The following is a 26,369-nucleotide window of genomic DNA, read 5'->3' on the forward strand; positions in this document are numbered from 1 at the left end:
GCTAGTTTTCATATTAAGGCACTCCCATAGATACCACCGACCTGCTCAGACAGCATAAAAAGATGCCTATTTCTGTACAGTGTCCTTAGTAGCATGACTAGTGTCCTGCATGTTAGATATAGCCCTGAAACTTTACATGGGGGACCATTCACAGTGGTTGGTACAAAATACTGAGCTCTTTCATAGCAGCACATTGTTAGTCTATGTAGCCGTCTGACAAGTAGACATTGGTGCAAGTTAATGGGTCTTGAGTTTAATGTCCCTTGTCAGTCTCAGTTTTAGTCCTTATTATCAATGGTGTAATGGTATTAGCATCAAAGCAAACTGCTTTATGTATTTGGGAATTTACCTATGTTGAATGACATCAGTGCTCACAAATATACAGGTGTTATCTTCAGCTCTGTGGTACTGGCAGATGAAACCCTGACTTTGACCCAAACAACCCAAGTTGGACTTAGTAGCTTGAGTGCTTCAAGAGCTGGCAGAGGAGGGTTGGGGGAAACCCACACCAGCTTACCCATCCTGGTGGAGGGTGATGACAGTCCTGCTAGGGCAAATTGTTGACAATGATGGCAGACCTCATAAGAGTGTATGCAAGAGCACATACATGCAAAATGAGGGAAAAAAACACCCTGGTGGTAATGTGAATGCCTCTGTTTTCCACTAGTGGTTGTGTTAGAGACTTAACCACAAAATCCCTTATGGCTGCCTGTATGACGGCTAATAAGGAAGAGGGGCTGATGGTCAGCAAGCAGGGGGGAGGGGGATAGCTTGAAAAAACATGTAGTCAACGTCTGTAGTCACCATGAATTCAACCATATACACGTTTAAGCCCGTAGAATTGGTTTTTCAAAACTTCCTCCAGTCTTGTATTTCATTAGAAATGCTTCTGGTTCAAAGTTCAGCTGTGTTGACTGGTGTGCAGTACACCCAATGTTATTTTTATGACTGTGTGGTTTTTGTGTTAATGACCGACATAAACTGCATTTCCATAGGGCTAAGCTATAACAATGTTCCCCTATGAAAAAACAAACCTGACAGATTTGCCATGCTCTCACTCACATTAGAAATATAATTTGCATTCCAGTCCTCATCACTGAATAATCTTACAAAAATGAGAGTTAAAGTTAGCTGTTTTTGTTATCATTTTATTGCAGCACATATGAATACTTGATATGTATAGAGATAGTACAGTGCATAAATTGAAGAGAATTATTTAACTTTTTAACTTTTAGTAAGAGATAATGTTTAGTCTATGTAAAGAATGAACAAGGGCTTTATAAAGTATCAGAAAATTAGTACAAACTCACAGTAGAAGAATTAAACTTGGCAGTGTGGTCCTTGCTTGTGGATGTATTTCTGTAAATGTATGATGAAAATGTAGAGCAGTCTAGTGTACTAAGGTGGTTAAAATAATGATGTTATGTAGTCCTATCTCACCATAATTCTTGCTGGATGGGTTTGAAGCCGATATTCGGCTCCGACTCGGCCAATACTAAAGCTCAAGAGCTTTTACTGGCTTGAGGCTAGCCCCTATCCCATGGTGCCTCACGGAAAATCCCCAGATCTTGTTTGCTGCGAAAGCTTTGAGGTTGTGTCTTAATGGCTCGTTGGCTAAGAAACTATTTTTTGCTATATTTAGTCTTTTCCTACTTTTTCTATCATATATATATATATATATATATATATATATATATATATATATGGTTTCTTCTTTCTTGTGACTGTTGTTTTTAAAAGTTTTTCAACTCCTATTCCCCCCTTAGGACTGTACGGCCCATTTAAGTTAGAGGGCCGCAGTGCCTGGTTAAGTTAGAGGGCCTTTCCTCCTTGTTTGTGTGTGTGTGTGTGTGTGTGTGTGTGTGTGTGTGTGTGTGTGTGTGTGTGTGTGTGTGTGTGTGTGTGTGTGTGAGAAACTGTTACTCTCACTTATTCTTGTAGTTATTACCTTTAGTATTGTCATCTAATTTGTCTTTCGATTCTAGAAATGTCAAAAGATAAAGAGCATAAGGATCATCGCTCTTCAGAGTTCAAAAAGTGTGATAGGTGTGCGCAGATAATGTCTCTTACAGACAGCCACACCATTTGTGTGTATTGCCTTGGTGAAGCCCATTTGCAGGAACCCTGCACCTTTTGTCATGCATTTAACAGTAGAGTTTTAAATGAGAGAGAGGAAACTCATTGACAGGGATCTCATGATCAGTTCCTTCCAGGAACAGCTGGAACTTGGTCAGGCAGCTCCAAAATCCTCTAAGAGAAAATCATCGGCCCTGGCTTCGGAGCCAACAAAAAAGACTAAAGCGTCGGAGCCAAGAAGTTCCAGTTCCGACTCAGCTTAATCTATTTCGGTGCCGTCGATTTCATCGGTTCCAAAACGGTCTTCGGTACTGAAACTTTTGCCTGATATTGAGACTGTATCTCTCACATTGAGATCTCCTATTTTGGAGAGAAGGAGGTCTCCTTTTGTCTCCATCAGATCCTCCAGGACCCTATCAGATGAAGACATAGAGAGGGTGGTGAAGAGGTTGCTTTCGGATCCAGCTCTGGCAAGAAAATTGGCCCCTCCAGACCCAAAGGTCTCGGAGCCGACCCCCTTACCAACAACTGTTCCTCCTCCAACTGCTTCAGAGCCTATTACTTCAGGTTCCTCTGTCTTGGACCTTTTGCCTCCAGGAATTCAACCTGTTTCCTCAGAGTCAATTACTCTATCCTTGATGGCTCAGTCTGGAGCTGAGGGCTCTGGGAGCCGATGCTCTCATATTGACTCTGAGGGGGACTGTCACCCTGGGTTCTCAGAACCGACCCTCCCTCTTGGAGCCTCAGCTTGACTCAGCTTGGCTCCCACTTCTGCTTCGGAGCTGTTCCCTCTTGCTAGGAGTCAACCATCCACCCACCTTGGAGCGGAGGTCTTCTTTGGAGGGGGGAGGCTTTTGAAGCTTTAGAGAAGGCTTTATCCTCTGCCAAAGTCATTCCATTGGAACCTGTGTCCCACCAGCAGCAGGCAGCAGCCTCTTCCCCCCACTGCCACCCCCACAGCGTAGAGAGCCAGTGGCTCAAGTAGCCCTCATTGGAGGTGCCCCCTCTTCCGAGACCTCCCCAGATTATCCCACTGGAGAGCTCCCTCAGAAGAGGCTGTGTAACAGGAAGCATGTCGACTCATCTGAGACTGTCACATAAGACACTGATTTAGAGGAATCAGAAGGGTCCCCTAGATCCCACCCTGAGGATCTCTCTTTTTCTGACATCCTACAAATCCTTAGACAGAGGGGTGATTGGAAGACCTCCAACCCTACTGAGGATGAATCAGTGTATCTTGATGCCTTTGGTTCCCGACCTTCCACCTCCTAGGTGACACCGCCTTATGACCAACTTTTGGGGGTCATATCGCGGAAAGCATGGACCTCTCCAGATTCAGTGGAAGCCGTCCCGAGGAGTCCAAATAAGTTTGACAGCACCTGAGGACAAGTCTTTCCTTAGGAAGTTCCAGTTGATGCTATGGCCAGTTGATGCTATGGTGGTAGCAGCGGCCACCAAGAAGGAATTATCTGAGATGTCTTCTAATATCCATCCTCCGAACAAGGAGTCCAGGGAGATGGACAGGTACGGGAAGTGTACTTTTCCTACAGTGGCATTTACACTAAGATCACTGAATTACCTGACTCATTTTACTCATCTTCAGAGGGATCTCCTGGAAGAGTTAGGAGACACCCTCCATGGTTTAGTAGCTCCGGGTTCCATGGATAAGGTTTCTACGCATCTCTCCACCCTTACTTCCATAGCTAACTCCTCCATGAGACTGATCTCATATGTGGCAGATGGAGTGAGTAGGGCAGCCACAGCAGGACTATCCCTCAGGAGACATTCGTGGATGCATCTTTGTAATTTTACTGAATCCTTCAAGTCTTCCTTCACTAATATTCCCTTTGATGGTTTATCTCTTTTTGGACCTCAAGTCCATTTCTCTCTCCCATCCAGAGCCTATCCCAAGGGTAATACAGGAGGGAAAATGTGGTTCCACAAATCCCAAAAAAAGGTTTCCCTCAGGCACAAGGTCAACCCTCCCCCAGAGGCAGAGGGGGAGGATATAATGGAAGATGCTGCCCTCGTGGCAGAGGAGGTCAGCAACATCAGTGAGACAGAGAAGCTTTCTCTGATCATCCCTTCCATCGACCCTGAAGGGTTGCCAGACTGCCCGTCTCTGGAGGCAGTTGGGGGTCATCTGTCATTGTACCCAAGTGCCCGGCTAACTATCACTCAAGATCATTGGGTACACACAATAATATCCATAGGTTACCTGATTCCCTTTATTTCCAAACCCCCCAAAAAATGGTCTCTACCAGACGTACCACCCATCCAACTAGACCGTGCAGCATCAGAGGTCATCTCGTTGCTGCAAAAAAGAGTCATCCAAGAAGTCCCCGCAGAGCAAGTAGGATCTGGAACTCACTCTTGATTCTTTTTAGTTCCAAAAAAGACAGGGGACTGGAGCTCAGTTCTAGATCTCAGCAGGCTCAACAAGCATGTAAGGAAATCGAAGTTCCAAATGGTCACTCTGCAGTCCATATTTCCCATTATCAGGAAAGACAACTGGATGTGCTCATTCAGTCTCCAGGATGCGTACTACCACATCAAAATGGACAGGCGCTACAGGAGACACATACATTTCCGGCTGGGAGCCAGTCATTTTCAGTTCAGAACACTGCCCTTTGGCCTCACTACAGCCCCCAGAGTGTTTACCAAATGCATGAGAGTGGTAATGACTCACCTGAGACGTCAAGGATTCCAGGTGTTCCCGTACCTAGACGACTGGCTCCTCACTGCTACCACCAAGCATCAACTCATAAGGACCAGCGGCGAGACTCTATCCTTGTGTGCCAGTCTAGGCATCACTGTCAACCTACAAAAGTCAGTCTTATCTCCCTCGCAGCACATTGTATATTTAGGCTTAGAAATAGACACAACCACCATGTCAGTAAGGCTAACACAGGAAAGAGTGGAGTCTCTACGCAGTCAGGTCAGGTCCTTCCTAAACAAAGAGGTCAGGCCAGAGTAGTCCTTCAAGTCCTAGGGACTACGGCATCTGACATTCCTATTAGTTCCTCTTGCTTGCCTACACATGAGGATTCTCCAGTGGCTGCTATCTGCACAATGGTCGATGCAAGACCTTCCACTGTCTCACCAGATATTGATAACAAACACATGCAGAAAGGATCTGACATGGTGGTTACACACAAAACAACTTATCCTAGGTCGTCCAGTTGTTCCTCCCCAAGAGAATGCAGTTTTGACCATGGACACTTCCCAGATAGGGTGGGGTGGCATTATCTGGGAATGACAGTCCAAGGTACTTGGTAGAACCACGAGAACCACTTGCACATCAATGTTCTGGAGAAGAGAGCGGTGCTGTATGCATTGCAAGCACTTCACACTTCCCTTCCCACCAGAACGATTGCGATTGTCAGACAACATGTTTGTCATGTGGTACATAAACAAGCAAGGGGGAACCAAGTCTTACCCGCTTTGCCGAGAGACCTTAAGAGTTTGGAAATGGGTGATGGATACTCAACGCTTCCTGATAGCAATGCATATCCCGGGGAAATCCAAAGTAATAGCGGACAAACTCAGCCGAGCAATTCTGATGCCTCATGAGTGATCCCTGAATCCAATGGTTGTGAAAGAGATCTTTCACAAATGGGGACAGCTTTGCTGTGATCTATTTGCCACTCACCTGAACACCAAATGCAGCAGCTACTTTGCCCTCATTCCCCATCTGGGGATGTCACTCAGGGATGCTCTAGCTCACAATTGGCCCCTGGGACTTCTCTATGCCTTTCCTCCCTTTCCACTCATACCCAAAGTAATACAGAAAGCAAGACAGTTGAGGAGTTCCTTGATCCTCATTGCTCCTTACTGGCCTTGACAAGTTTGGTTTCCTTTCCTGTGTCCCTTCCTCTTGGAGGAACCATGGATTCTGGACCCATCTCCAGATCTCCTGATTCATCAATCGGGACAGTTCCACCCCTCCATCCACACCCTCAAATTGACAGCATGGCTGATACAGTTCCATGAATAGCCAGGTGTATTTCTCTATCCCCTGTGGTCAAACACATTCTAATTACATCCCGTAAACCTTCCACTCAGAAACTATATTCCAGCAAATGGAAAAGGTTTTCCCTTTGGGCTACAAATCGGGGCTTAGATCCATATACGGCTCCTATAGAATCTATTTTATCCTTCCTAGCATCAATTTTTCATGGAGGAGCGGCAGCCGCTATAGTTAGAGTTCATTTAGCTGCTATTTCCAATTTCCACTTTGGTTTCATGGGAAATCCAATTATGCAGCACTCCTTATGTAAAACTTTCTTAAAAGGAGTTCTTCTTTTCAGGCCCCCAATAAAACAACCATTAGAACCCTGGGACTTAAACCTTAGTCCTCTCATCTTTGATGTCTGCACCCTTTGAATCAACCTCGTCATCAGACTTAAAATTGTTATCATGGAAAACATTCTTAGTAGCCATAACATCTGCTGGGAGAGTTTCAGAACTGCAAGCTCTAACTATTCGACCTCCTTACATTATCTTTCCCAAGGATATATTCTCTCTCAGGGCAAACCCTTCCTTTCTTCCTAATGTATGCTCAGAGCACAATCTGAATACTGCCATTGAGCTACCTGTGTTTTTTCCAAACCACTCTTATAAATCAGAGTATAGACTTCACCAGCTAGATGTTCACAGAATACTCAGGTTTTATATACACAGGACTAAAGAATTCAGGAAATCTGATCAACTTTTTGTTTCCTTTTCTGACAAAAGGAAAGGCTTGCCTGTTTCTAAAATTACTCTTTCGAAATGGCTTTCGGATTGCATATCCTTTGCTTATCAACAAGCTGGTAGACAATTACCTGTCATAGTTAAAGGTCACTCTACTAGGGCTGTAGCTACTTCATGTGCCTTTAGATCTAGGCCACCAATTGATACTATTTGTGCAGCAGCTACTTGGGCAAGACCATATACGTTTGTCACTCATACTAACCTATGAACCTATTACAAATTGGATTTGGCCTCCCGGGACAGGTCATCCTTTGGGTCCACTGCACTGAAGAGTCTATTCGCTTGAGCCACCCGGGATAAAGGTGCTGGGGACGCTGTCCCATCCAGCAAGAATTATGGCGAGACAGGACTACATAACATAAAGAAGTTATGTACTTACCATAACGTTCCATGTTTGTAGTCCATCTCACCTACATTCTTGCGACCCTCCCTCCAACCCCCTTCTTGTTTCTGGTGGACTATTCTGGTGCTGCCTGACATTGTTCTTTTTGTTGTCCACCTGGAATGGATTATATTTCTAAATCCTTTGCTGTATTTGTACAGCTCTTATACTGCTGTTACCTGATAGGTATTTATTGCTTTCTTGCAAACTAGATCTGGGGATTTGCCGTAAGGCACCATGGGGTAGGGGCTAGCCTCGAGCCAGTAAAAGCTCTCGAGCTTTACTATCAGCAGAGTTGGAGCCGAATATTGGCTCCAAACCCATCCAGCAAGAATATAGGCGAGATAGACTACAAACATGGAACGTTATGGTAAGTACATAACTTCTTTTTTTTTTTGGAGGAAAGTAATATACAGCACTTGTTTGCAGCATTTACCATTTTTTAACATACATTATATCTGCTGATTTACTTTTCATGGAAGAAATAAGGAATAACTATGTGCAAATGTACACTTCCTTGAAATGCTGACATCTTAATGAGAAATTAATGTATCTGTTCCTTCGTCACATTTATTTTTGCATTTATTTAAATAACCATGCTGTAATGACAAAATAACTACCAAATCAAAATAAAAATGACTGTTGTGGGCTTGACAGCAGAATGTAAACATCAGCAGGTCATTGGAAGTGTGGTACAAATGTGCTGTACAGAAGTTATACTTTTGTTTTCCTTCTGCTCACCCAGGTCTGTCAGTGGAAAGAAGCTGTGTTCTACTTGTGGACTTCCCCTTGGCAAAGGAGCAGCTATGATTATTGAAACACTAAGCCTTTACTTCCACATTCAGTGCTTCAGGGTAGGATCCTCAGTTTGTCCAATGCATGTCTGACTTTATTCTAGATTGTGAAACACTACATTTACTTTTAACTCAATGCACAGCATGTTGCAGAAATTCCTGCTTTATTCATTAAAGTAGAAGATATACTCTTTACACTGAAATGGAGAGCTGATCAACAAACTTACAAGTACTAGTAACTGCTCCTAAGTTTTTTTTTTTTTTTGGAAAGGTTTCTAAAGACATAATATGATAATGTATATTATTCTGCATCTGATAAAAAAATGTTTTTATGTAAACAAATTGTATAGATTCTCCAACACGGAGTAATTTTCTCTCAAAACTGTTAAAATGTTGTGGAGTTCATTATGGTATGCTATGCTATGCTACTGAAATGTTTAGCAAGATCAAAACCAGTACTTACTCCTGTGTCTATAGTGCAGATGGATAAAACCTGCCCACGTCTGTAGTGCAGAGGGATAAAGCCCTAAATATAACCCAACGTGTGCAGGTGCTGTGTCTACAGGACCTCTGCTGGAGATCAGAAGCCCATCATGATGTGGGAAACTGGTGTCAAAAAGCTGTGAGCATATTCACCCAAGCCAATTACTAGCCCCTGTTGGTGTACATGGAGATGCATACATCCACAGACAGGGGGGACAGACAGCCCTTGCAGTGAAGGAAGTGCTTATGTTACTACCAGGGGCAGGGTTAGACTATAAAATGAATCAATTTCCAGGATGCTGATGAGATTACAAATGAACCTCCTAACTGCCTGAATGATGCCCCTCCCTCAACTGCTATAGTAATGTTTGATTGGGGGATTGATAGCTGGCACGGGCAAAAATGACTTAAAACACAGTGCTTACTTCTGGTTTAAGCTATGGGATTACTATTTGTCATAACTAAAAATACATTAATACTTTGACACCTCAGGAAAGCCAGGTTGTAATAAGTAATACGTATGCTATGGCATGTGAGAAAGCTTCCAACTATGAGATTACCATCTTGTTTGGAATTTTACTAAGAAAGTCTGAGTTTAAGGTGGGTTGTTGGAAGTACTGAACATCTTTCACCACAGAATCCAGAAAAAAATATTCAAAAAGAAAAGATTGCTGATACCACTTTTTTTAAGAAAGACATCTGACAATCTGAATTTAAAGATACTCATTTTCTTCTGTAGCTGTGATTTTTTTCTGCTTATGCTTAGAAGCTTTATGGGATTATGAATCAGACTACAGAACACAAGTTTTACCCCTCAGATAATTGAAACACATCTTTTTTTAGTTTGCTTTGCTGTTTAACATGTGTTTTTAATAGCACGCAGTACGCTCATTCAAAATGTCAACCTTCTAGCACATTATAAGTGATCTTTTTTGATAAAGTGTTTACTTTAAGATAGCCCTTAGAAATGGGGTGTCTGTGTAGCCAACTAAATAAAAAGGAGCAACAGTTATATAGGGATGGCAGATTTCTCTGTTTCCTTAGTGCAGCCTTACAAACTGACTTTTAGATGAGAACTGTTGAAGGACCTTTGCCACACAGAGAGGTGAAAAGAAGGCAGTTAATGTAATAGTCAAATACCCTGGATGATTTCTAGTTTTATGTACCCCAGACCCTGGTGGCTGTTATTTCAATGGATTATTTTGAATTTTTTTAATGTTCTTTTCTCCTTTTGTCTATACTATCAAAAAAAAAAAAAAACTACTGCTGCAAAAGATGTGGTAGTCTGTACCTCATTTTCTAGAAAAGCTTTTAATAGCTGTCCTATTTAGCAACAAATTGTGTACCTTTTCTTTTGTAAATCCTCTTTCTTTCTTTAGTGCGGAGTATGCAAAGGACCACTTGGAGATGCAACCACAGGAACAGACGTCCGAATCCGAAATGGTCTATTAAATTGTAATGAGTGTTACGTCAGGTCCAGATGTAAGTGCTTTTGTTTCTCCTTTGTCAATTGAATTGTTTATTTATGACATGACTTGTCATCCAAAGAAAAGTAAAAAGGAATATGCAAGATACTGTTAGATAATAGAAAACGGTGAAAAATTAACTAATACGTAATATTTTACATATGGTAAGGAAATTTATATAATGAAGTTTGTCCCATTTCCAAAAGTAGAATTATAAATCACGTGCATCCTGCTACCAATAAAAAATAAATAAATAAATAACTATATCAAAATATCAATTCCAATTACAAAATCTTGAAACTCTTGTTGATATCAGTGTATTACCTGCTATATGAAGAGGTTTTATAATGGGTGATGCCACAGTCCCTCAATATCCAAAGACTGAACTGTGTAACCCCTAAAGGGTCTTAAAAGTAGGATTTCTGATGAATGTCTGGTGTACTCTTGCCTCCTGAGGTCTTTTCTGCTTTTCTCTAATGGTTCTGAGTTTTCTCCTCACTAACGGATTTGGATTTGTTAGCAGATTCTCAATTAGTATTGGTAAAGGATTTGCAAGGATTGAAGCTGGCATATTACTAGCTTCACACACCCATTTCCATAATTAGATACACTTTTGGCTCCTGTGATAGGTTTTACATATAGAACTTACCAGAAACTGAGCTGGCTCAACCAGTGCCTTGTGCTGGTACCATGCACACACACACACACACACACACACACACACACACACACACACACACACACACACACACACACACACACACACACAGGTAGTATTTGTAGTAATTACAGGAATTTTAACCAGAACAGCAGGGAACTTCTACATTTTTTGATAGGTGTCATGGAATATTTTATATCTTTTTTTATAGCTACCACCAAGTCAAGCAGATGGGACCTCTGCTGTTATATATGATGTTGCCAAATGATTCAGGTCCCTATAGTGCTAAAGGCTTCTAGAAAACTTGGATATTTAAGCAGAGCATTTAAGTTCATGCAGAACAAAATTCAGATGAATAAAGGTAGCAATATTGAAATAAGTCAAACACAGAAAAAATCTAAAAAGCTTAATTTGGGGCTTTTGATAGAAGTCATTTTTAAATATGTATAATCAAAAGTAGCCTATATGTTTATTATACATTTTGCAGATGGTAAACCCAAATACATCGTTTGTAGAGACTGCACCCCCAAACCTTTGCTGTTTATAGACTGTCACTCTGACATTGCATAATATCATGTTTGTTATGATTATTTCAGTTTCCCTAAGGTGCAATGCCAGAGTAAAAATAATTAACAGGAGTAAGAGGGGTGCAACTGCCCACATGGGAGGTACAGTGGCTTTCTTCCTTGCAAAACATGAGTAGATACTGTCAATATCTATCATTAAAATGCACCTGCATGAGTAATGGTGCAGCTTTTAATTATACTCGTGCACTTCAGCCAGACACAGAAATTAATTAATGTTTTTAGGACAAATAGCTTTGGTTGGACAAGTATACTGAGCTAATATCTTATCTGTTGAAATAATGAGGCATTGTAGAGACAACTGACTATAAAATGAGATGCACTATAAGTTGATATACAGGAGATTTCAACATTTGTCCATTTGGGATATGTCCTTTTGTGTATGTGTGTGTGGTTCAGCTCTGACAGTCTGTACTTCACTATTCTTTCATGAACCTGAGAAATGATTATTTAAATGCACAAGAAAAAATCTGAAGTTTTTAATTACTGGGTTCGGCCCTGCATAAAAAGGATGCTAGAAATACAGTACTGCCTCCAAGGTAGGACCTCAGGTCCATATTTTGTACTAAAAATACATCTGTGTTTCGTGGCATTGGTAACAGAAATAATTTGCTGTTACTTTGAGACACTGTAATAGGGAGAATAAAATGGTACTTTTCTTCCTTAACATTATTTGCACAGGCTCTTCCAAAATTGTTGAGTCCCCAGAGTAAATTTCACCTGCTTGAGCCCAGAGCCAGATCATTATCAAATAGAACTGTAGCATGGTAATGGATCAGGACACCCTCACATCCCCACCCCACAGCAGCCCCCAAACATAGATTCATATTACTATCTAGCAGCCATTCCAGTGCCCCATTATTTGCCTCTCTCTTATCAGTTACCAGAAAGCACTGTTCAAACCTGTCAATATGCATTACAGAAATTTGGATGTAATTTAAAACTTTTATTTCAAATTTTATATCACAAACACTGATAACCATTTGCTAAACAATATATTGCAGTCTCATAATGAAAACTAACTTAGCATGAGCAACAGCAAACTTCTCTGCCCTTGAACCCCACATTTATAAAAAATGCATCTGCCCAGTGGCAGATTAAGTGTACCTTTGAGCTGTTTTCAACCATGGACCCCCTGCACACATTTTAGGAACATGCATAAATGCATGTGTTCTTTGATTTACCTTCCTAATTGTACTAAATTGTATTCTTTGTTTAATACAGCACCACTTGTTAGAATATGTATTACATTTGTAGTTTTGAACATTTTTCCAGTAAGCAGTGAAACAAAACATGAATCAATAATGACAAGGCTACCCATTTCAGAACATTTCAACCATAAAAGGCCACTCAAACTTCTGTCATTATAATCCACCAATGTCAGCCAATATGCAAGATCTCTGGAGAAATAAAACTCATCTGAATAATTCCACATTAAAGAGATATGTAACTAACAAAGAGGTTGCTGATGGCAAACAACTTTTCATTTCATTGCTTCATTTACACATTCAGTGCGTGCTGCCTTTGAAGAATAAAATTGCCTGTGTTACATTAAAAAAATGGTGTGCTGGTCATATGCAGTAGGGAATGGCTGGCAAACAGACAAATCCATAGTTAGTAGATATCCCATCCTCACTCCTGAGTGAAAACTTCCTTTAGATGAGATGCCTTCTAACTTTGAACTGGTTGTGTTTGCCAGGCAGTTTTTGCAGTTTGTCTCTTGAGAGCAGTGTTTATCCATAGAGTGATATGATAGATTTTGCCCTTTTGTCCACTCCCAGGACATTCATTAAACCATTAACTAGATAGTGGATGTTCTCATTTAGTCCTTTCTGTTTAGTTATGCAGGTGGCCTGATAGTCGGATGCCAAAATTACTGGCCACACAATCCTGCAACTTTTTAATTGCCAGAAAAAAGGATGCATTGAGTCTACTTTAAACCATTTTCCATGTACCACTAATGTGGTCAGTCTGCCTTGATGTCCTCAGTTTCTAAAGATGCTACTTGATTGGTTGCACCAATGTCTATTCCCTTTTCTCTGAGTTACTGTGATCTCAGATGTTGATGAAAACATATTTACAGTTAAAAAATTTATGAATTAGGTTAATACAGTGTCATTATTTTTTTGATATCCAATATTTTGATAATAAAGTGCACAATAATTTCTTCAGAAATTTCATTAGAACAGTGATATGCATTGTTTTCCAAAGACAGCCTTAACCATTAGTTTTTCTCTGCAAAGGAGACGTTGCATTTTCTGTGCAAAATTGCCTTTTGGTGTAACAAAAGAGATTACCTTAGCTAACAACAGCTAACCGAACTGCATTTGAACTACAGTTTCCTGAAAGAAACCAAAGTCCCTCATACTCCACCTTCAGTCCAAGCTTACATCAGTGACATGGGGGATATTGCAAGTTCAGTAATACCAAAAGCAGAGGAAGCACTTACAAGCAGATCTGCATGACCTCTAGTGTGTGTGTGTGTGTGTGTGTGTGTGTGTGTGTGTGTGTGTGTGTGTGTGTGTGTGTGTGTGAGTGAAAGGATGAGTAGCACTACCTGTTCTGTCCACTTGATGTCAGTGTTGCAGTATGGAATGTACACACCTTCCTTTAAAAGTTGTCAGACTCATTGATTCTGTTCTTCTTATCACCGCTGCCATCCCTGCACAAGGACTTGGAGCCAGTATACAGACCCCGTCCAATGAAAACACAGACAGGCACTTGCGCATCTTTCTCTTATACTAACATATAACCATTATTAAATTAGTATGACAGAGTTAAGCACAGAAAATACATTTCTTATATTCTCATTAGCATATAATTACACTGTACATTATTTACTGTTCTTTCTCCAGCAGGTATTGGCCCCTGGTAACTGCAGTAAGTCTGAGGTTTAATCAGCCAAAACAGACATACAAATAATCTGTTAATAAAATCATTAAATTATGTAATTTCTCTATACCATTTCAAATATTTCACTGATATAAAATTTCACTTAGGCATACCTCTCGACCTCTTAGTGCAAGGCAAGGATTCTGTACAAAGCCAAAAATAATAGTGTGACAAAGGCATAAAATCAAGGACAAAATTTAAATGTTTCTCTTATAAATTTAGAAAGTTGATAGAGTAACAGGTTTTGCATTAGCATACATTTTCTGAAGGATATGAAATCTGAAACTAAAACTTCTGTCATTATTTGGTGACTTCAATCCTAAATTATTAACTAAAAAACCACAGATTTTATGAGAAACAGGTCAAAAATATGAAGCAAAGATCTACTCATTCTGCAAAATTTCTTAATTGGAAGCTGTGCACTTCAGTAAAATGCAGTTAGACAGTCCACTGTCTCTAGTTTATATAAGTGCTTGCACTTTGCTTTTTACACTGCATTTTGTACCTGATCATTTTAAATACCACTGGCAGTAAATTGCTATGAAATTGTACACTATGTGTATTCCAGGAAGATATGCAGATGCCATACTGCAACTCTGACATCTAGTGGACAGTATAGGTAGTGCTATTCAGCCCCAGTCTCTCTTAGAACACTTGAGATGTTCTTCGTCTCCCATTACTGCAGTCCTTACATATGGGTACTCCGCTGCCCACAATCGGCCCGAATACCAAAGGGCTAGAACCGGTGTCGGTCATCGACGCCCGAGACTGACGTCAGTACGTGCCAGTACAAATGCGCATGACCGACGCCATAACCTCAGTCTTTCTTGCCGCGTGGTCCTAAGCAGAAGCAGCATTTGCAAGTGCCGTTCGGCGTTCTGGAATTGTCAATTTTTGAGTTTCAGACCGGAGACCAAGTTGGGCTAAGTACCCCGTTGGGGACACTTTTGTCTTTTTCTTGCCTCAATATTGCCGGATGTCAGAAAAAGTTAATAACTGTATTTCTTGTAGGAAACAGATTCCTCATAGGGATTACCATTCACTCTGTATTCCTTGTTTGGGGCCTCAGCACGACGTTGTTGGGTGTCGCTTTTGTGCTACTTTTAACAAGCGTACTATTAAATGTCGGTTGGACTGTGCTAGGCTGGTGTTTGGTAAACGTTGTAATTACAACATGCCATCGGATTCGCCGACGCCTTGTTCTTCTAAAAAACACAAAGAGAAGTCTTTGCGGTCCAAACAGGATGAGTCGTCCACTCCGGACGCCGGTTCTGGAGAACCACTGACTACTTCAGCGGCTCCTTCTGAAAGTTTACCTGAGTCTCAAGGGGAGCCTTTGTTACTACAGGAAGTGGCTTCTCCTGTGTTAGGCTAGGCTGAGGGTGCTTCTCTGATGTCAGTGGTTCCCTCCCCTCATAGGGTAGTTAGGCCTCCTCCTTCTCAAAGCAAAGCCCATTCTAAGTCTAAGTCTGCCCCTGCTGGTGCTAGTCCCCAGGGTCCAGCTCCTAGGAAGCACATGTTAAAGATGGCTGAAGATTTGATTACTTTAATTAGGAGTTCTATGCCCCCCCCCCTGAGAAGAGGCCCAGGGTAGAGACAGAGTTGGAGGGTTTGGTTCAGTCTTCCAATGAGTCAGATTCCTCTGTAGAAGAACTTCAGGATTTCCCTCCCTATTCTGATTCAGAGGCTGAGGACACTACTCCCTCTGCGTCCCCTCCAGAAGATTTTTCTTTCTCTGAGACTTTGCATTCCATGAGGGAACATTTCAAATGGGAGGGCCAGGATTATTCTGATTCTCGAAAAAGCTAAGAGAATTTTTGTTTTTGCCTCAGCATAGGCCCTTGGCTATTCCCCCTGTACTGGATGTTGTTCAGGATGTATTTTCTGAGGCTGCCCTTAACCCAGATTCTCTGCCTCCTGCCCCGGTTAAACCAGATAGATACTACAGGGTTCCAGAAGCTCACAAGTACTTATATAAGAGTCCTAGGGCTGATCCAGAAACTATTACTCAAGGCCCCAAAGGTGTTAGGGCTTCTGTGGTTAGGAATCCAGTTCCTCTGGACAAGGATGCTAGGGCCCTGGATAGGTGGGGTAAAAACTGTATACCTCTTCTACTTTGGCTATGAGAGCTTTAAATTGTCAGTTTCATATGCTCAGGTATCAAAATTATTTGCTGGGCCAATTGAAATGTAAAGTAGATGCTTTAGCTGAAGGTATTGAATGTAAGGAGCTTCAGGATTTAGTGCATGCTTCAGACCAAGTTGGTAAGCATTCTTTGCAGTGTGGTTTTGATGCTTTACAGGCTTCTTCCAGGGTGGCTGCTACTAGTTCAGTTGTTCGCAGGCATGCCTGGCTTAAAGATCAGACCTTGTCGGAGCATGTTAAGGCTCGAATTATGGATGCTCCTCTGCAATCTGATGTTCTTTTTGGCCCTCCAGTACAATCAGTTTTGAAAAAAATGGAGGAAAAAGCTAAGTCTATGCAGACAGTTAAGGACTTTTTACATGTTCAGCTCCCTAAGTTCAGTAGGAATTGGCCTGCTAAGGGATGGTCTTTCCCCTCTTCGGATTATCAACCTAGGGGCAGGTCGAGGCGAGGTAGAGGTAGGGCTTCCTCTCAGGGCCCTGTTACTTCTAGGTCTTTGAGTTCTTCTACCCCTTCTGCTGGGAGGGCAGGGGTCAGTCCTTTCGAAACAGACCCAATGACCTTTGTCTTCAGCTGCCGGACTCTGCCTTGCTGGCAGCTCCTCTAGGAGGAAAACTGGGACTTTTCAAAAGGAATTGGCATTTGGTTACCCAAGACAAATGGGTATTGGACATAATAACTCGAGGCTACAAATTTTATTTTCACACATTCCCTCCTTTCAAAGGTATGCGGATGTGCCTCATCAGCAAAGACTGGAAGCACAGGCACAAATTTCTTCTCTGCTTCAGTTGGGAGCAATACAGGAAGTACCTTCTGCAGAAAGAGGCACAGGGTTTTATTCCCGTCTTTTCTTAGTGCCAAAGAAAGGAAATACTTGGAGGCCCATTCTGGATTTGTCCATTCTAAACACCTTTCTGGAAATTCCAAAATTCAAGATGTTAACACTGCAACAGCTGTTACCTATGCTGGGCAAAGATCACTGGATGGTGACTCTGGATCTCAAAGAGGCCTATCTTCACATTCCTATCAGGCCCAGTTGCAGAAAATTCCTGAGATTTCAGAATGGGAATTTGCATTATCAGTTCTCTGCATTGCCCTTTGGCTTGTCTACTGCGCCCAGGGTATTCACAAAAGTCCTGGCTCCAGTAATAGCTTTTCTCAGACTAACAGGAATTCAAATTTATCCTTATCTGGACGACTGTTTGATTCTGGCTCAAGGCAAGCACGAACTTCTTCAACATCTGCAGTATGTAATGACAGTTTTAAGTTGCCTAGGGTATTCTGTGAACGAAATAAAGTCCAGTCTAGTACCCTCACAAGAGATGTGTTTTCTGGGTGTTAGACTGAATACAGCTGCTCAGATGGCATTTCTTACCCCGGACAAACAAAGAAATCTTCACCTATACTTCCAACAGCTATCAGTAATGTCCAGGCTGACTGCAAGGACAGTCCTTCAAGCCTTGGGGTTCATGGCATCTTGCATTCTAGTACTTCCCAATGCCAAACTGCATATGAGGAAGCTACAATGGTATCTCAAAACCGTTTGGACTCAACACAGCCACAATTTGGACACTGTCATTCGGATTCTACCTTGCATTCAGAAAGAATTTCTGTGGTGGGCTCAGGAATGTCACCTAAACAAGGGTCTCTCTGTGACCCAACCAGAGGCAAGTCAGATATTGACGACAGACGCCTCGGAGTCAGCCTGGGGAGCTCATTTCAGAGGAAAATGGATTCAAGACCTTTGGCCCCCAGAGCTACTTCACTTGCATATCAACATGAAAGAGATGCTGGCAGTTCAATTTGCTTTGGAAGGATTCAAAAGCCTACTTCAACCAGGACTGGTGTTGATTCGAACAGACAACACAACTGCAATGTGGTACATCAACAAGCAAGGGGGAACTCATTCTTACCCTCTTTGCAGACAAGCAATGCTGTTATGGGAAACTGCTTTGAATCTGCACATCACTCTTCGAGCACAGTTTCTGCCAGGAGCACAAAATTCGTTAGCAGATGTTCTGAGCAGACAGATTGTGGATCCTCACGAATGGAAATTGGACCCTCAGGTATTTCTTCAGTTGACCAGGGCTTGGGGAACTCCAGACATAGATCTGTTCGCTTCTCCTCTGAATTTCCAACTGCCACTGTTTTGCACAAGGCTGTTTCATCCAAAAGCCTGGAAAATAGATGCACTATCCTTCAGTTGGAGCAACCTTCACGTGTATGCTTTTCCTCCTTTGCCTCTTCTTCCAAAGGTGCTGTTGAAAGTCAGGAGGGACAAACCTTGCATGATCCTTATAGCACCAGATTGGCCTCGTCAGCATTGGTACCCTCTGTTGAGGAGCTTAATTCATGGAACACCTTGGCCATTACCACAGATTCCTCACTTATTGTCTCAGGAAAAAAATCATTTTCTCAATGTCAGGGTGCAATCCCTACACCTGACAGCCTGGCGCATTCTGTTTTAGAGAAGGAGGGCCTTCAGCTCCCTCAACAAGTTTTGGATGTTATTTTGGAAGCCAGGCGTCCTAGTACTCGAAAAGTTTATGCTGATAAATGGAAGAGATTTTTTCTCTGGAGTTCAGCTAAAGGCTTTGATGTCAAATTGCCTAATTTGAGTTGTACATTGCAATATTTGACTATTTTATTGGACAAGGGTTTGTCCTTCTCTTCTGTAAAAGTGCATGCTGCAGCTATTTCTGCTCACTATGATTGTGACCCTCCTTTATTTTCACATCCATTGGTTAAACAGTTTCTTAGAGGGGCAAAGAATATAGGACCCCCACGGACAGCTCCTACTCCTACCTGGGATCTTAATTTTGTTTTGGAAAAGCTGACTCTGCCTCCTTTTGAACCTGCAGCTACAGCTGAATTGAAGTTGTTGTCTTGGAAGACTGCTTTTTTATTGGCTGTTACTTCTGCTAGAAGGGTATCTGAATTACAGGCCCTCATGGCAGTGGAACCTTTTCTGATTTTTCACAAGGACAGAGATGTCCTTCATGGATGCATCTGCAGTCATAACAACTGGGTTGTCCTGTCGTCAGGCAGCCCTTCAGTCGGCCGGATTCCAAAGTCCGGGTCCGGCTTCGGCTGATGTCGCACTCCACCCGACGTCATCTCTGTTGGTCTTCGGGTATAAAGGCATCAGCCGACGCCATTTTCCTCCGTCTTTCTTGCCGCGTGGCGCCCGAAGCAGAAGCTGTTCACAAGTGCCGGTCGGTCGGATCCAGAGATTACTTCTCCCGAATACATCTTCAACACCATCTCAAAGAAATGGGGAATGCCACAGATAGACCTATTCGCATCACCTCTCAATCACCAGCTCAAAAAATTCTGCACAAGGACCTTCCACCCACTAGCATGGAAAGTGGATTCGCTCTCCTTCAACTGGAAAGGCCTAACAGCATATGCATTCCCACCTCTTCCTTTGATACACAAGGTACTACTGAAAATCAAGGAAGAACGTCCAAGGATAATCCTGATAGCTCCGAACTGGCCAAGACAACACTGGTACCCACTACTGAGGAGCTTGTCTCGGAACAATATGTGGCCAATACCCCTGATGCCTTTGATGTTAACTCAGAACAACTACAGCATCATACATCCAAACCTAAAAACTTTGCAACTGACTGCATGGAACATCACATAGCAGCAGCTAATCCAGAACTTTCCCAAAGAGTAAAAGACATTATTCTTGAAGCACGCAGACCTTCAACAAGAAGGAACTATGCTGGAAAATGGAAAAGGTTTGTCATTTGGAGTACGGAAAGAGGAAAAGATGTGTCAAACATAGATATGCCTAACATTCTGGAGTATCTGGCCGAACTTCTTCATTCAGGCCTGTCCTACTCCTCCATCAAGATACATGCATCAGCTATTTCAGCAGAATACAACTTTGATCCACCTGTTTTTTCGCACCCTTTGCTCAGGCAGTTCCTCAGAGGAATCAAGAATGTAAAACCTCCAAGGAAACCGCCATTACCAGCTTGGGATTTAAACTTTATGCTAGAAAAATTGACACTATCACCCTTTGAACCAGCAGCAACAGCAGACCTACAACACCTGTCATGGAAAACTGCTTTCCTACTGGCAATTACTTCAGCAAGGAGGGTTTCAGAACTACAGGCCTTAATGGCAGTGCAACCCTTCCTAATCTTCCACCAAGATCGAGTGTCCATGAGGACTAATCCTACATTTATGCCCAAGGTGGTATCCAGAGTGTCTTTAAACCAGGCAATCCACCTACCTACCTTCTTTCCCAACCCACAAAACAGAGGGGAAAGAATACTGCATACCTTGGATGTACATAGACAGCTACGCTACTACTTGGACAGAACAAAAATAGCAGAAAGACTGACCAACTTTTGTAGCCTATGCAACAGGAAGGGAAGGAAAAGCTATTTCCAAACAGACAATCTCCAAATGGATAGGAAATTGCATACGATTCTGTTACTCCTTCCATGGAAAACCAATTCCACAGAACATAAGACCTCATTCTACAAGGGCAACAGCCACTACCACAGCCTTCTTACGAGGAGTGGCAACCAAAGACATTATTGAGGCGGCTACTTGGACCTCCGTGCATACATTTGCCAAGCATTATAATTTGCCTCTATATTCCAGATCCCGAGCAGGGTTTGCCACTGCTGTACTGCAAGGGATCCTAAACACACCATAATCTACTTCTATCCTCCTCCCCTAGTTGGCTATGGTATTCTACCCAGTTGTTATGACTGCAGATGCATCCATGAAGGACATAGTACAGTTTTGTACCTACCATAAATGTAGATGTCCGAACTGGATAGCATCTGCAGTCAGGATTACCTCCCTCCTTCCCTCTGTGGTACTCCTAGGGTGTTTACCCTTCTAATAGCTAGCTGTTGGGGGGGAGTCTTTTATGGTGTATTTGTTTGTATATATGTACATACATGCTTATTGTTGTGTTTACCTCTATCTATTTGGAAACATTGGCATCCATCCAAATTTTAGCCTGCAAGAGGGCTTCTGGCATCTGGGGCAAGAAACACTGAGGAAAATGGCGCCGGCTGATGCCTTTATACCCGAAGACCAACAGAGATGACGTCGGGTGGAGTGCGACATCAGCCGAAGCCGGACCCGGACTTTGGAATCCGGCCGACTGAAGGGCTGCCTGACGACAGGACAACCCAGTTGTTATGACTGCAGATGCTATCCAGTTCGGACATCTACATTTATGGTAGGTACAAAACTGTACTTTTCCTTACGTACTAATCCTACTTTTCTGCCTAAAGTGATTTCTAATGTGGCATTGAACCAATCTATACATTTGCCTACTTTTTATGCTGACCCCCAAAATGAAGGGGAAAAAGTTTTGCATTCTTTGGATGTACATAGGCAGTTAAGGTATTATTTGTTCAGAACCAAAGAGTTCAGAAGATCTCAACAATTATTTGTTTCATTTGCTTTGACTTCACGAGGGAAAGCTGTCTCGAAACAAACTATTTCCAAGTGGATTGGCCATTGTATTGCTTTTTGTTACTCTCATCATGGAAAGGAGGTTCCAGTTGGGATCAGGCCTCATTCTACTAGGGCTACGGCCACCTCTACTGCTTTTTTGAGAGGGGTAACTACTAAAGACATTCTAGAGGCAGCTACTTGGAGTTCTGTACATACCTTTACAAAGCATTATCATTTACCTCTTTATTCTAGGTCTAAGGCTGGATTTGCCACTGCAATCTTACAGGGCATGTTAGCAGCTCCTACTGCTATTTAGTTAGCCAGCCTCCCTTTTTTCCGTTGCTCTGGGATTCTACCCATATGTAAGGACTGCAGCAATGGGAGACGAAGAACATAGTACAATTTTGTACCTACCATAAATGTAGATGTTCGAGGATCTCCATTGCTGCAGTCCAATTTTCCCTCCCTCCTTCCCCCCTTTTCTTTTTAGGTTGGGGTTTGGGTGGTGTTTTTTGCATTCTGACGTCTGAGGCAAGAAAGACTGAGGTTATGGCGTCGGTCATGTGCATTTGTACTGGCACGTACTGACGTCAGTCTCGGGCGCCGATGACCGACGCCGGTTCTAGCCCTTTGGTATTCGGGCCGATTGTGGGCAGCGGAGTACCCATATGTAAGGACTGCAGCAATGGAGATCCTCGAACATCTACATTTATGGTAGGTACAAAACTGTACTGTAATGCAGATCTGATTTTTAAGTTTTCCAGTCATTGCATCACAAAAGGATTTCACGTGTAGAGCCTGTTGTCTCGCCATATCCTGCATGATCATATTCTTTACCACATTGCCTCCAGGAAGATGAATTCACACTACACTTATTTAATCTGAGGAAGTAAAGCATCATGTGATGTATCATCTGTGTAAACTCCTTTCAATAGGTTATATGTATATTTTTCCAACTGACTGCATAGTTCCATTCTGGTATACATTATCACTCACTCAGTTAGAGGTGCCACTCCTTTCCCACTGCTTGAGTAACATTGTGTATCTGTCCCAGATTGGGTACAGCTTTCCCAGCCTACTAATTAGACAGTAAACCTCTTTCCCTTACTGCGACCCAATCTGTTATCATTACCTATTCTTGTTTTTGCAGATTTAGATTAACAATTCACAGTTTAACCATTCAGTAATCAGGTTTGTGGATCACCAGCAGACTTCAGACCCATTGCTGAGACACCCATGCTAACATATCTAATGAATATTTAAATATAAGGGCTTTTCTCTCTTAATTGGGGCTTGCTCATACCTACTATTGTGTTTAGTATAATTTTTAGTATAATTTTTATAGTTTACAATTTTATTATTATAATTTTTCTTTTGACCAATGCTGCCTCTGTATTGTGATTGTACATGTCTTTTTATATATTGTTAACTTTGTCACTATTCATGCTTGGAGCTTTTCTCCCCGGGCCTCTACTGAAAATGGACATATATCCAGTTAGACTAGCCCGGTCAACAAATGTAAAATAAAATAAAATACATAAATACAGACACATATAGTGGGTTAAATGGCAGCAGCAATGTGTCCCAATCAACTTTGATTGAAAGCCAATTATTTCAGGAGATGTGTGCACAAGGCAGACATTTCAGGGAGGCTGTTTCATGTATATAGATATAGATATATATCCATCCACAACCCTTTTTTTCCCAGTTTTGCACATGGGGTTGGGGTGTCACTTCACCAGTGACAATTATCTACAGCTAAGGTTTACACCACCTGGTAGCTAGCCCTACCACAGTTACCACACACTCACATGCACACTCACACCTATGGCCAATTGAGAGTATCCATATGCTGCATGTCTTTGGAATGTGGGAGGAAACCGGAGCACCTGGAGGAAACCCACACAAACACAGGGAGGGCATGCAGACTCCACACAGAAGGTGCCCCAGCTTCAAAATTGAACTAGGGATTCTCAGCTGGGGTGCCTTCTGTGCGGAGTCTGCATGCCCTCCCTATGTTCACGTGGGTTTTATATATAAATGTGTATATATATATATATATATATATATATATATATATATATATATATATATATATAAAATCACCTAAATAATACAAAGCAGGCAGCACTGTCAATATCCAGCCCTTCAAAATTCACAGTAGTTTAAGTTCAAGAAATTTCCCCATTGGTTAGCATTACACTCTTCCATTGAAAGGTGCTGGGCTGGACAGTTCCCCAGAAATCTCTTTTGGAGCCACCTGGGCTGGACAGTTCCCCAGCAACCCTCTTTGGAGCCACCTGCCCCTTGGGAGACCCATTTGGTAATTCCTGTTGCCTCCCCTACACATAACTTTTGAACTCCCCCCTTACCTTTCCTGTCTCTCGCTACAGAAAGAAGGAGATGTCAAGCACATCACTGAGTACTGGAGCCATAAACCTAATTTAGATAACCTTGCCACCGTTTCCAAATTAAAAAAAAACATGCTTACCTTCCTCTGCAGGTAAACCTTGTCCATGTCATATATATGTAAAGGCCATCCACACCCTCCAACAGCTTTGCCATAATATTATTAATTTTGCAGTTCATTCTCTACACTACCATAATGGACTTGCCCTCCCCCCATATATGATAGTCTGTGGCCAGCATTCCCTTGGAATTTATTTTTTCAAATCGCTCAAACAATTCTCTAATCAGTGTCTGATGTATGTCATTTCATGCCTGGTGCAACAAAATAGCCACAGGATGCATGCCTAAGTTAGAGCTCTGATGCTTTACCTGCCTAAGCTGAGGCCACCTCATACCTGACACCCCAAACCATTTAACACAACATAAATAATGCTTTTGGGAGACAGCTTTCACTTCCTTTTCACATCACAGCCAACAGTGTAATTTCTTCATATAGCAATGGTTGATGATCCATAACCACCTTTGTCTCTCATTCTGTCAGATGTAATGTGATGCCCCTGCACTGGCCCAGTAGTCAAGGAGCCTCATTCCTCACCACTAGCACCAGTGAGGGATGTACACACTGGGAGGATGACAAGTACACACAGTAAAATAAAATTTCCCTTAAGAGAACACAGAGACCACAGTCAGTCTGGGGCTGGTTTCTCCCTCTTTCTCCAGATCTCCAATTAGACTCCCCACTGGCACAGCTATAAGGTTAAGATCTCAGCTGAGGGACCAAGCCAAGACCTCCAGCACTATCTCTTTTCAACCAGTGCTTCATGTCCCTGCCCGAGTAGCTGACATGCACACTTTGAGATTTGATTTATATACAAATACACACACACACACACACACACACACACACACACACACACACACACCTGGGGAAGGCTGACACAGGTTTACTAGTTATGTCCCCTTCTGCCCAGACTATAAGGTAGTTTCTACTGCCATCAAACCCTAACTTATCAGCTACTACAAGGCCCTTACGAAGGGTGTCCAATCCTACTGTGTAATGTTACTATCATCCAAATGGTAGTCTGACCAAGACTTGCAAGGCTATTTAGAAGTGGCATGTACAGTGTCACCAAATACATATGCAAGTACTCTAAGAGCTTAAATATGTCTCACAAATATCAGCCACAAAGATAGGTTTAAATATCTTTAATAATAAATAAAACAACAAGAAAATACTCAAAAAATCAACACAGTAACTTTCAGAGTTCAAAATCACGGGAAGTATTTAAAACAACAATGCAGGGCAGTCTCAAATACAGAAAACCTTTAAATTACTCTTGATGATATTCCTATCTGAATCTAAAAATAGTTACTATGCCCTAGACACTTACTTACAGAGCAAGGCAAGTGCAGATGTGATTATGAGTAGATGATCTTGCTATATCCAAGACAAAATACAAAATGCACACTCTCTATCTGAGGGAGTTCCCAAATTAATATCAAACATTACTGCTGGGCCAGCTTGGATGACATCACTCTTTGTCACCTGACTTCAGTTCCTAGGCTAAACAGAAACTAACAGAATTTAACATCTCTGTGTGAGAAATACATATCTCTCAGATGTTTGCAGCTGCTTGGAAGTCATAAAGCAATAAAACACCTTCACATCTTAAACCTAGTAATTATTTCTTTTTCAAGATAATACAAAAACGTCTAGCTCTAGACATTGTGTTTGCTACAGAAATGAAACTGAGATATAACATATTTTGTTTATGGACCAGTATAAAGTAACTTAACCTTAATTTTTCTTAAGCTGTGCAGGTTAATCTTCTGTGTTCCAGCAGGGTACATTGTGGATACATCTTAGCTCAATACATAACATACAGTTCTCTATAAATCATATCAATATTCACAATGACAGAATTATTTACAAAATTCTAGATAGTTGGGCTGGCAATATATCCCTATATCACATGTAAAACAAAGAAAATTAGTTAAAGCAAACAGCTCCTAATATAAGCTCAATAATCACTAGATTCCCATGTGGCTAGCTGTTTAATCACCTCCTGGGATGCCCCCTCTATGAGCATATGATGCTGCCCCTATCTGAAAAGAGAAAAGGCTTGGTTGCATGCCACACTGCACCTGATATACATGCAGTATCTGTGCCAAATCCAGTGTAGACCAACAGTAGGATGAATCCATACATATTGAATCTTCCTCTCTTGATCTGTCTTGTAGCATAAACACAGCCCCCATCCCAGACAGATGCATTTCCCATGGCAGCAC

At 41.9% G+C, this 26,369-nt stretch overlaps 1 protein-coding gene across 6 annotated transcripts in view; it reads left to right on the top strand.

Moving 5' to 3' along the window:
* Positions 1-26,369, top strand: part of LIMCH1 (LIM and calponin homology domains 1) — a 1,973,196-nt gene that overhangs the window by 1,907,080 nt on the left and 39,747 nt on the right. For all 6 annotated transcript variants that reach the window (XM_044061504.1, XM_044061502.1, XM_044061501.1 and 3 more), the window contains 2 exons: positions 7,959-8,067; positions 9,870-9,972. In XM_044061504.1, coding sequence (XP_043917439.1) covers positions 7,959-8,067; positions 9,870-9,972 — 212 coding nt within the window. The remainder of the gene's footprint in view (positions 1-7,958; positions 8,068-9,869; positions 9,973-26,369) is intronic.

This window comes from Protopterus annectens, chromosome 2.part0, assembly GCF_019279795.1.
Source record: "Protopterus annectens isolate FY-2018-M chromosome 2.part0, PAN1.0, whole genome shotgun sequence".
In the NCBI taxonomy this organism is placed as follows: Eukaryota; Metazoa; Chordata; order Ceratodontiformes; family Protopteridae; genus Protopterus; species Protopterus annectens.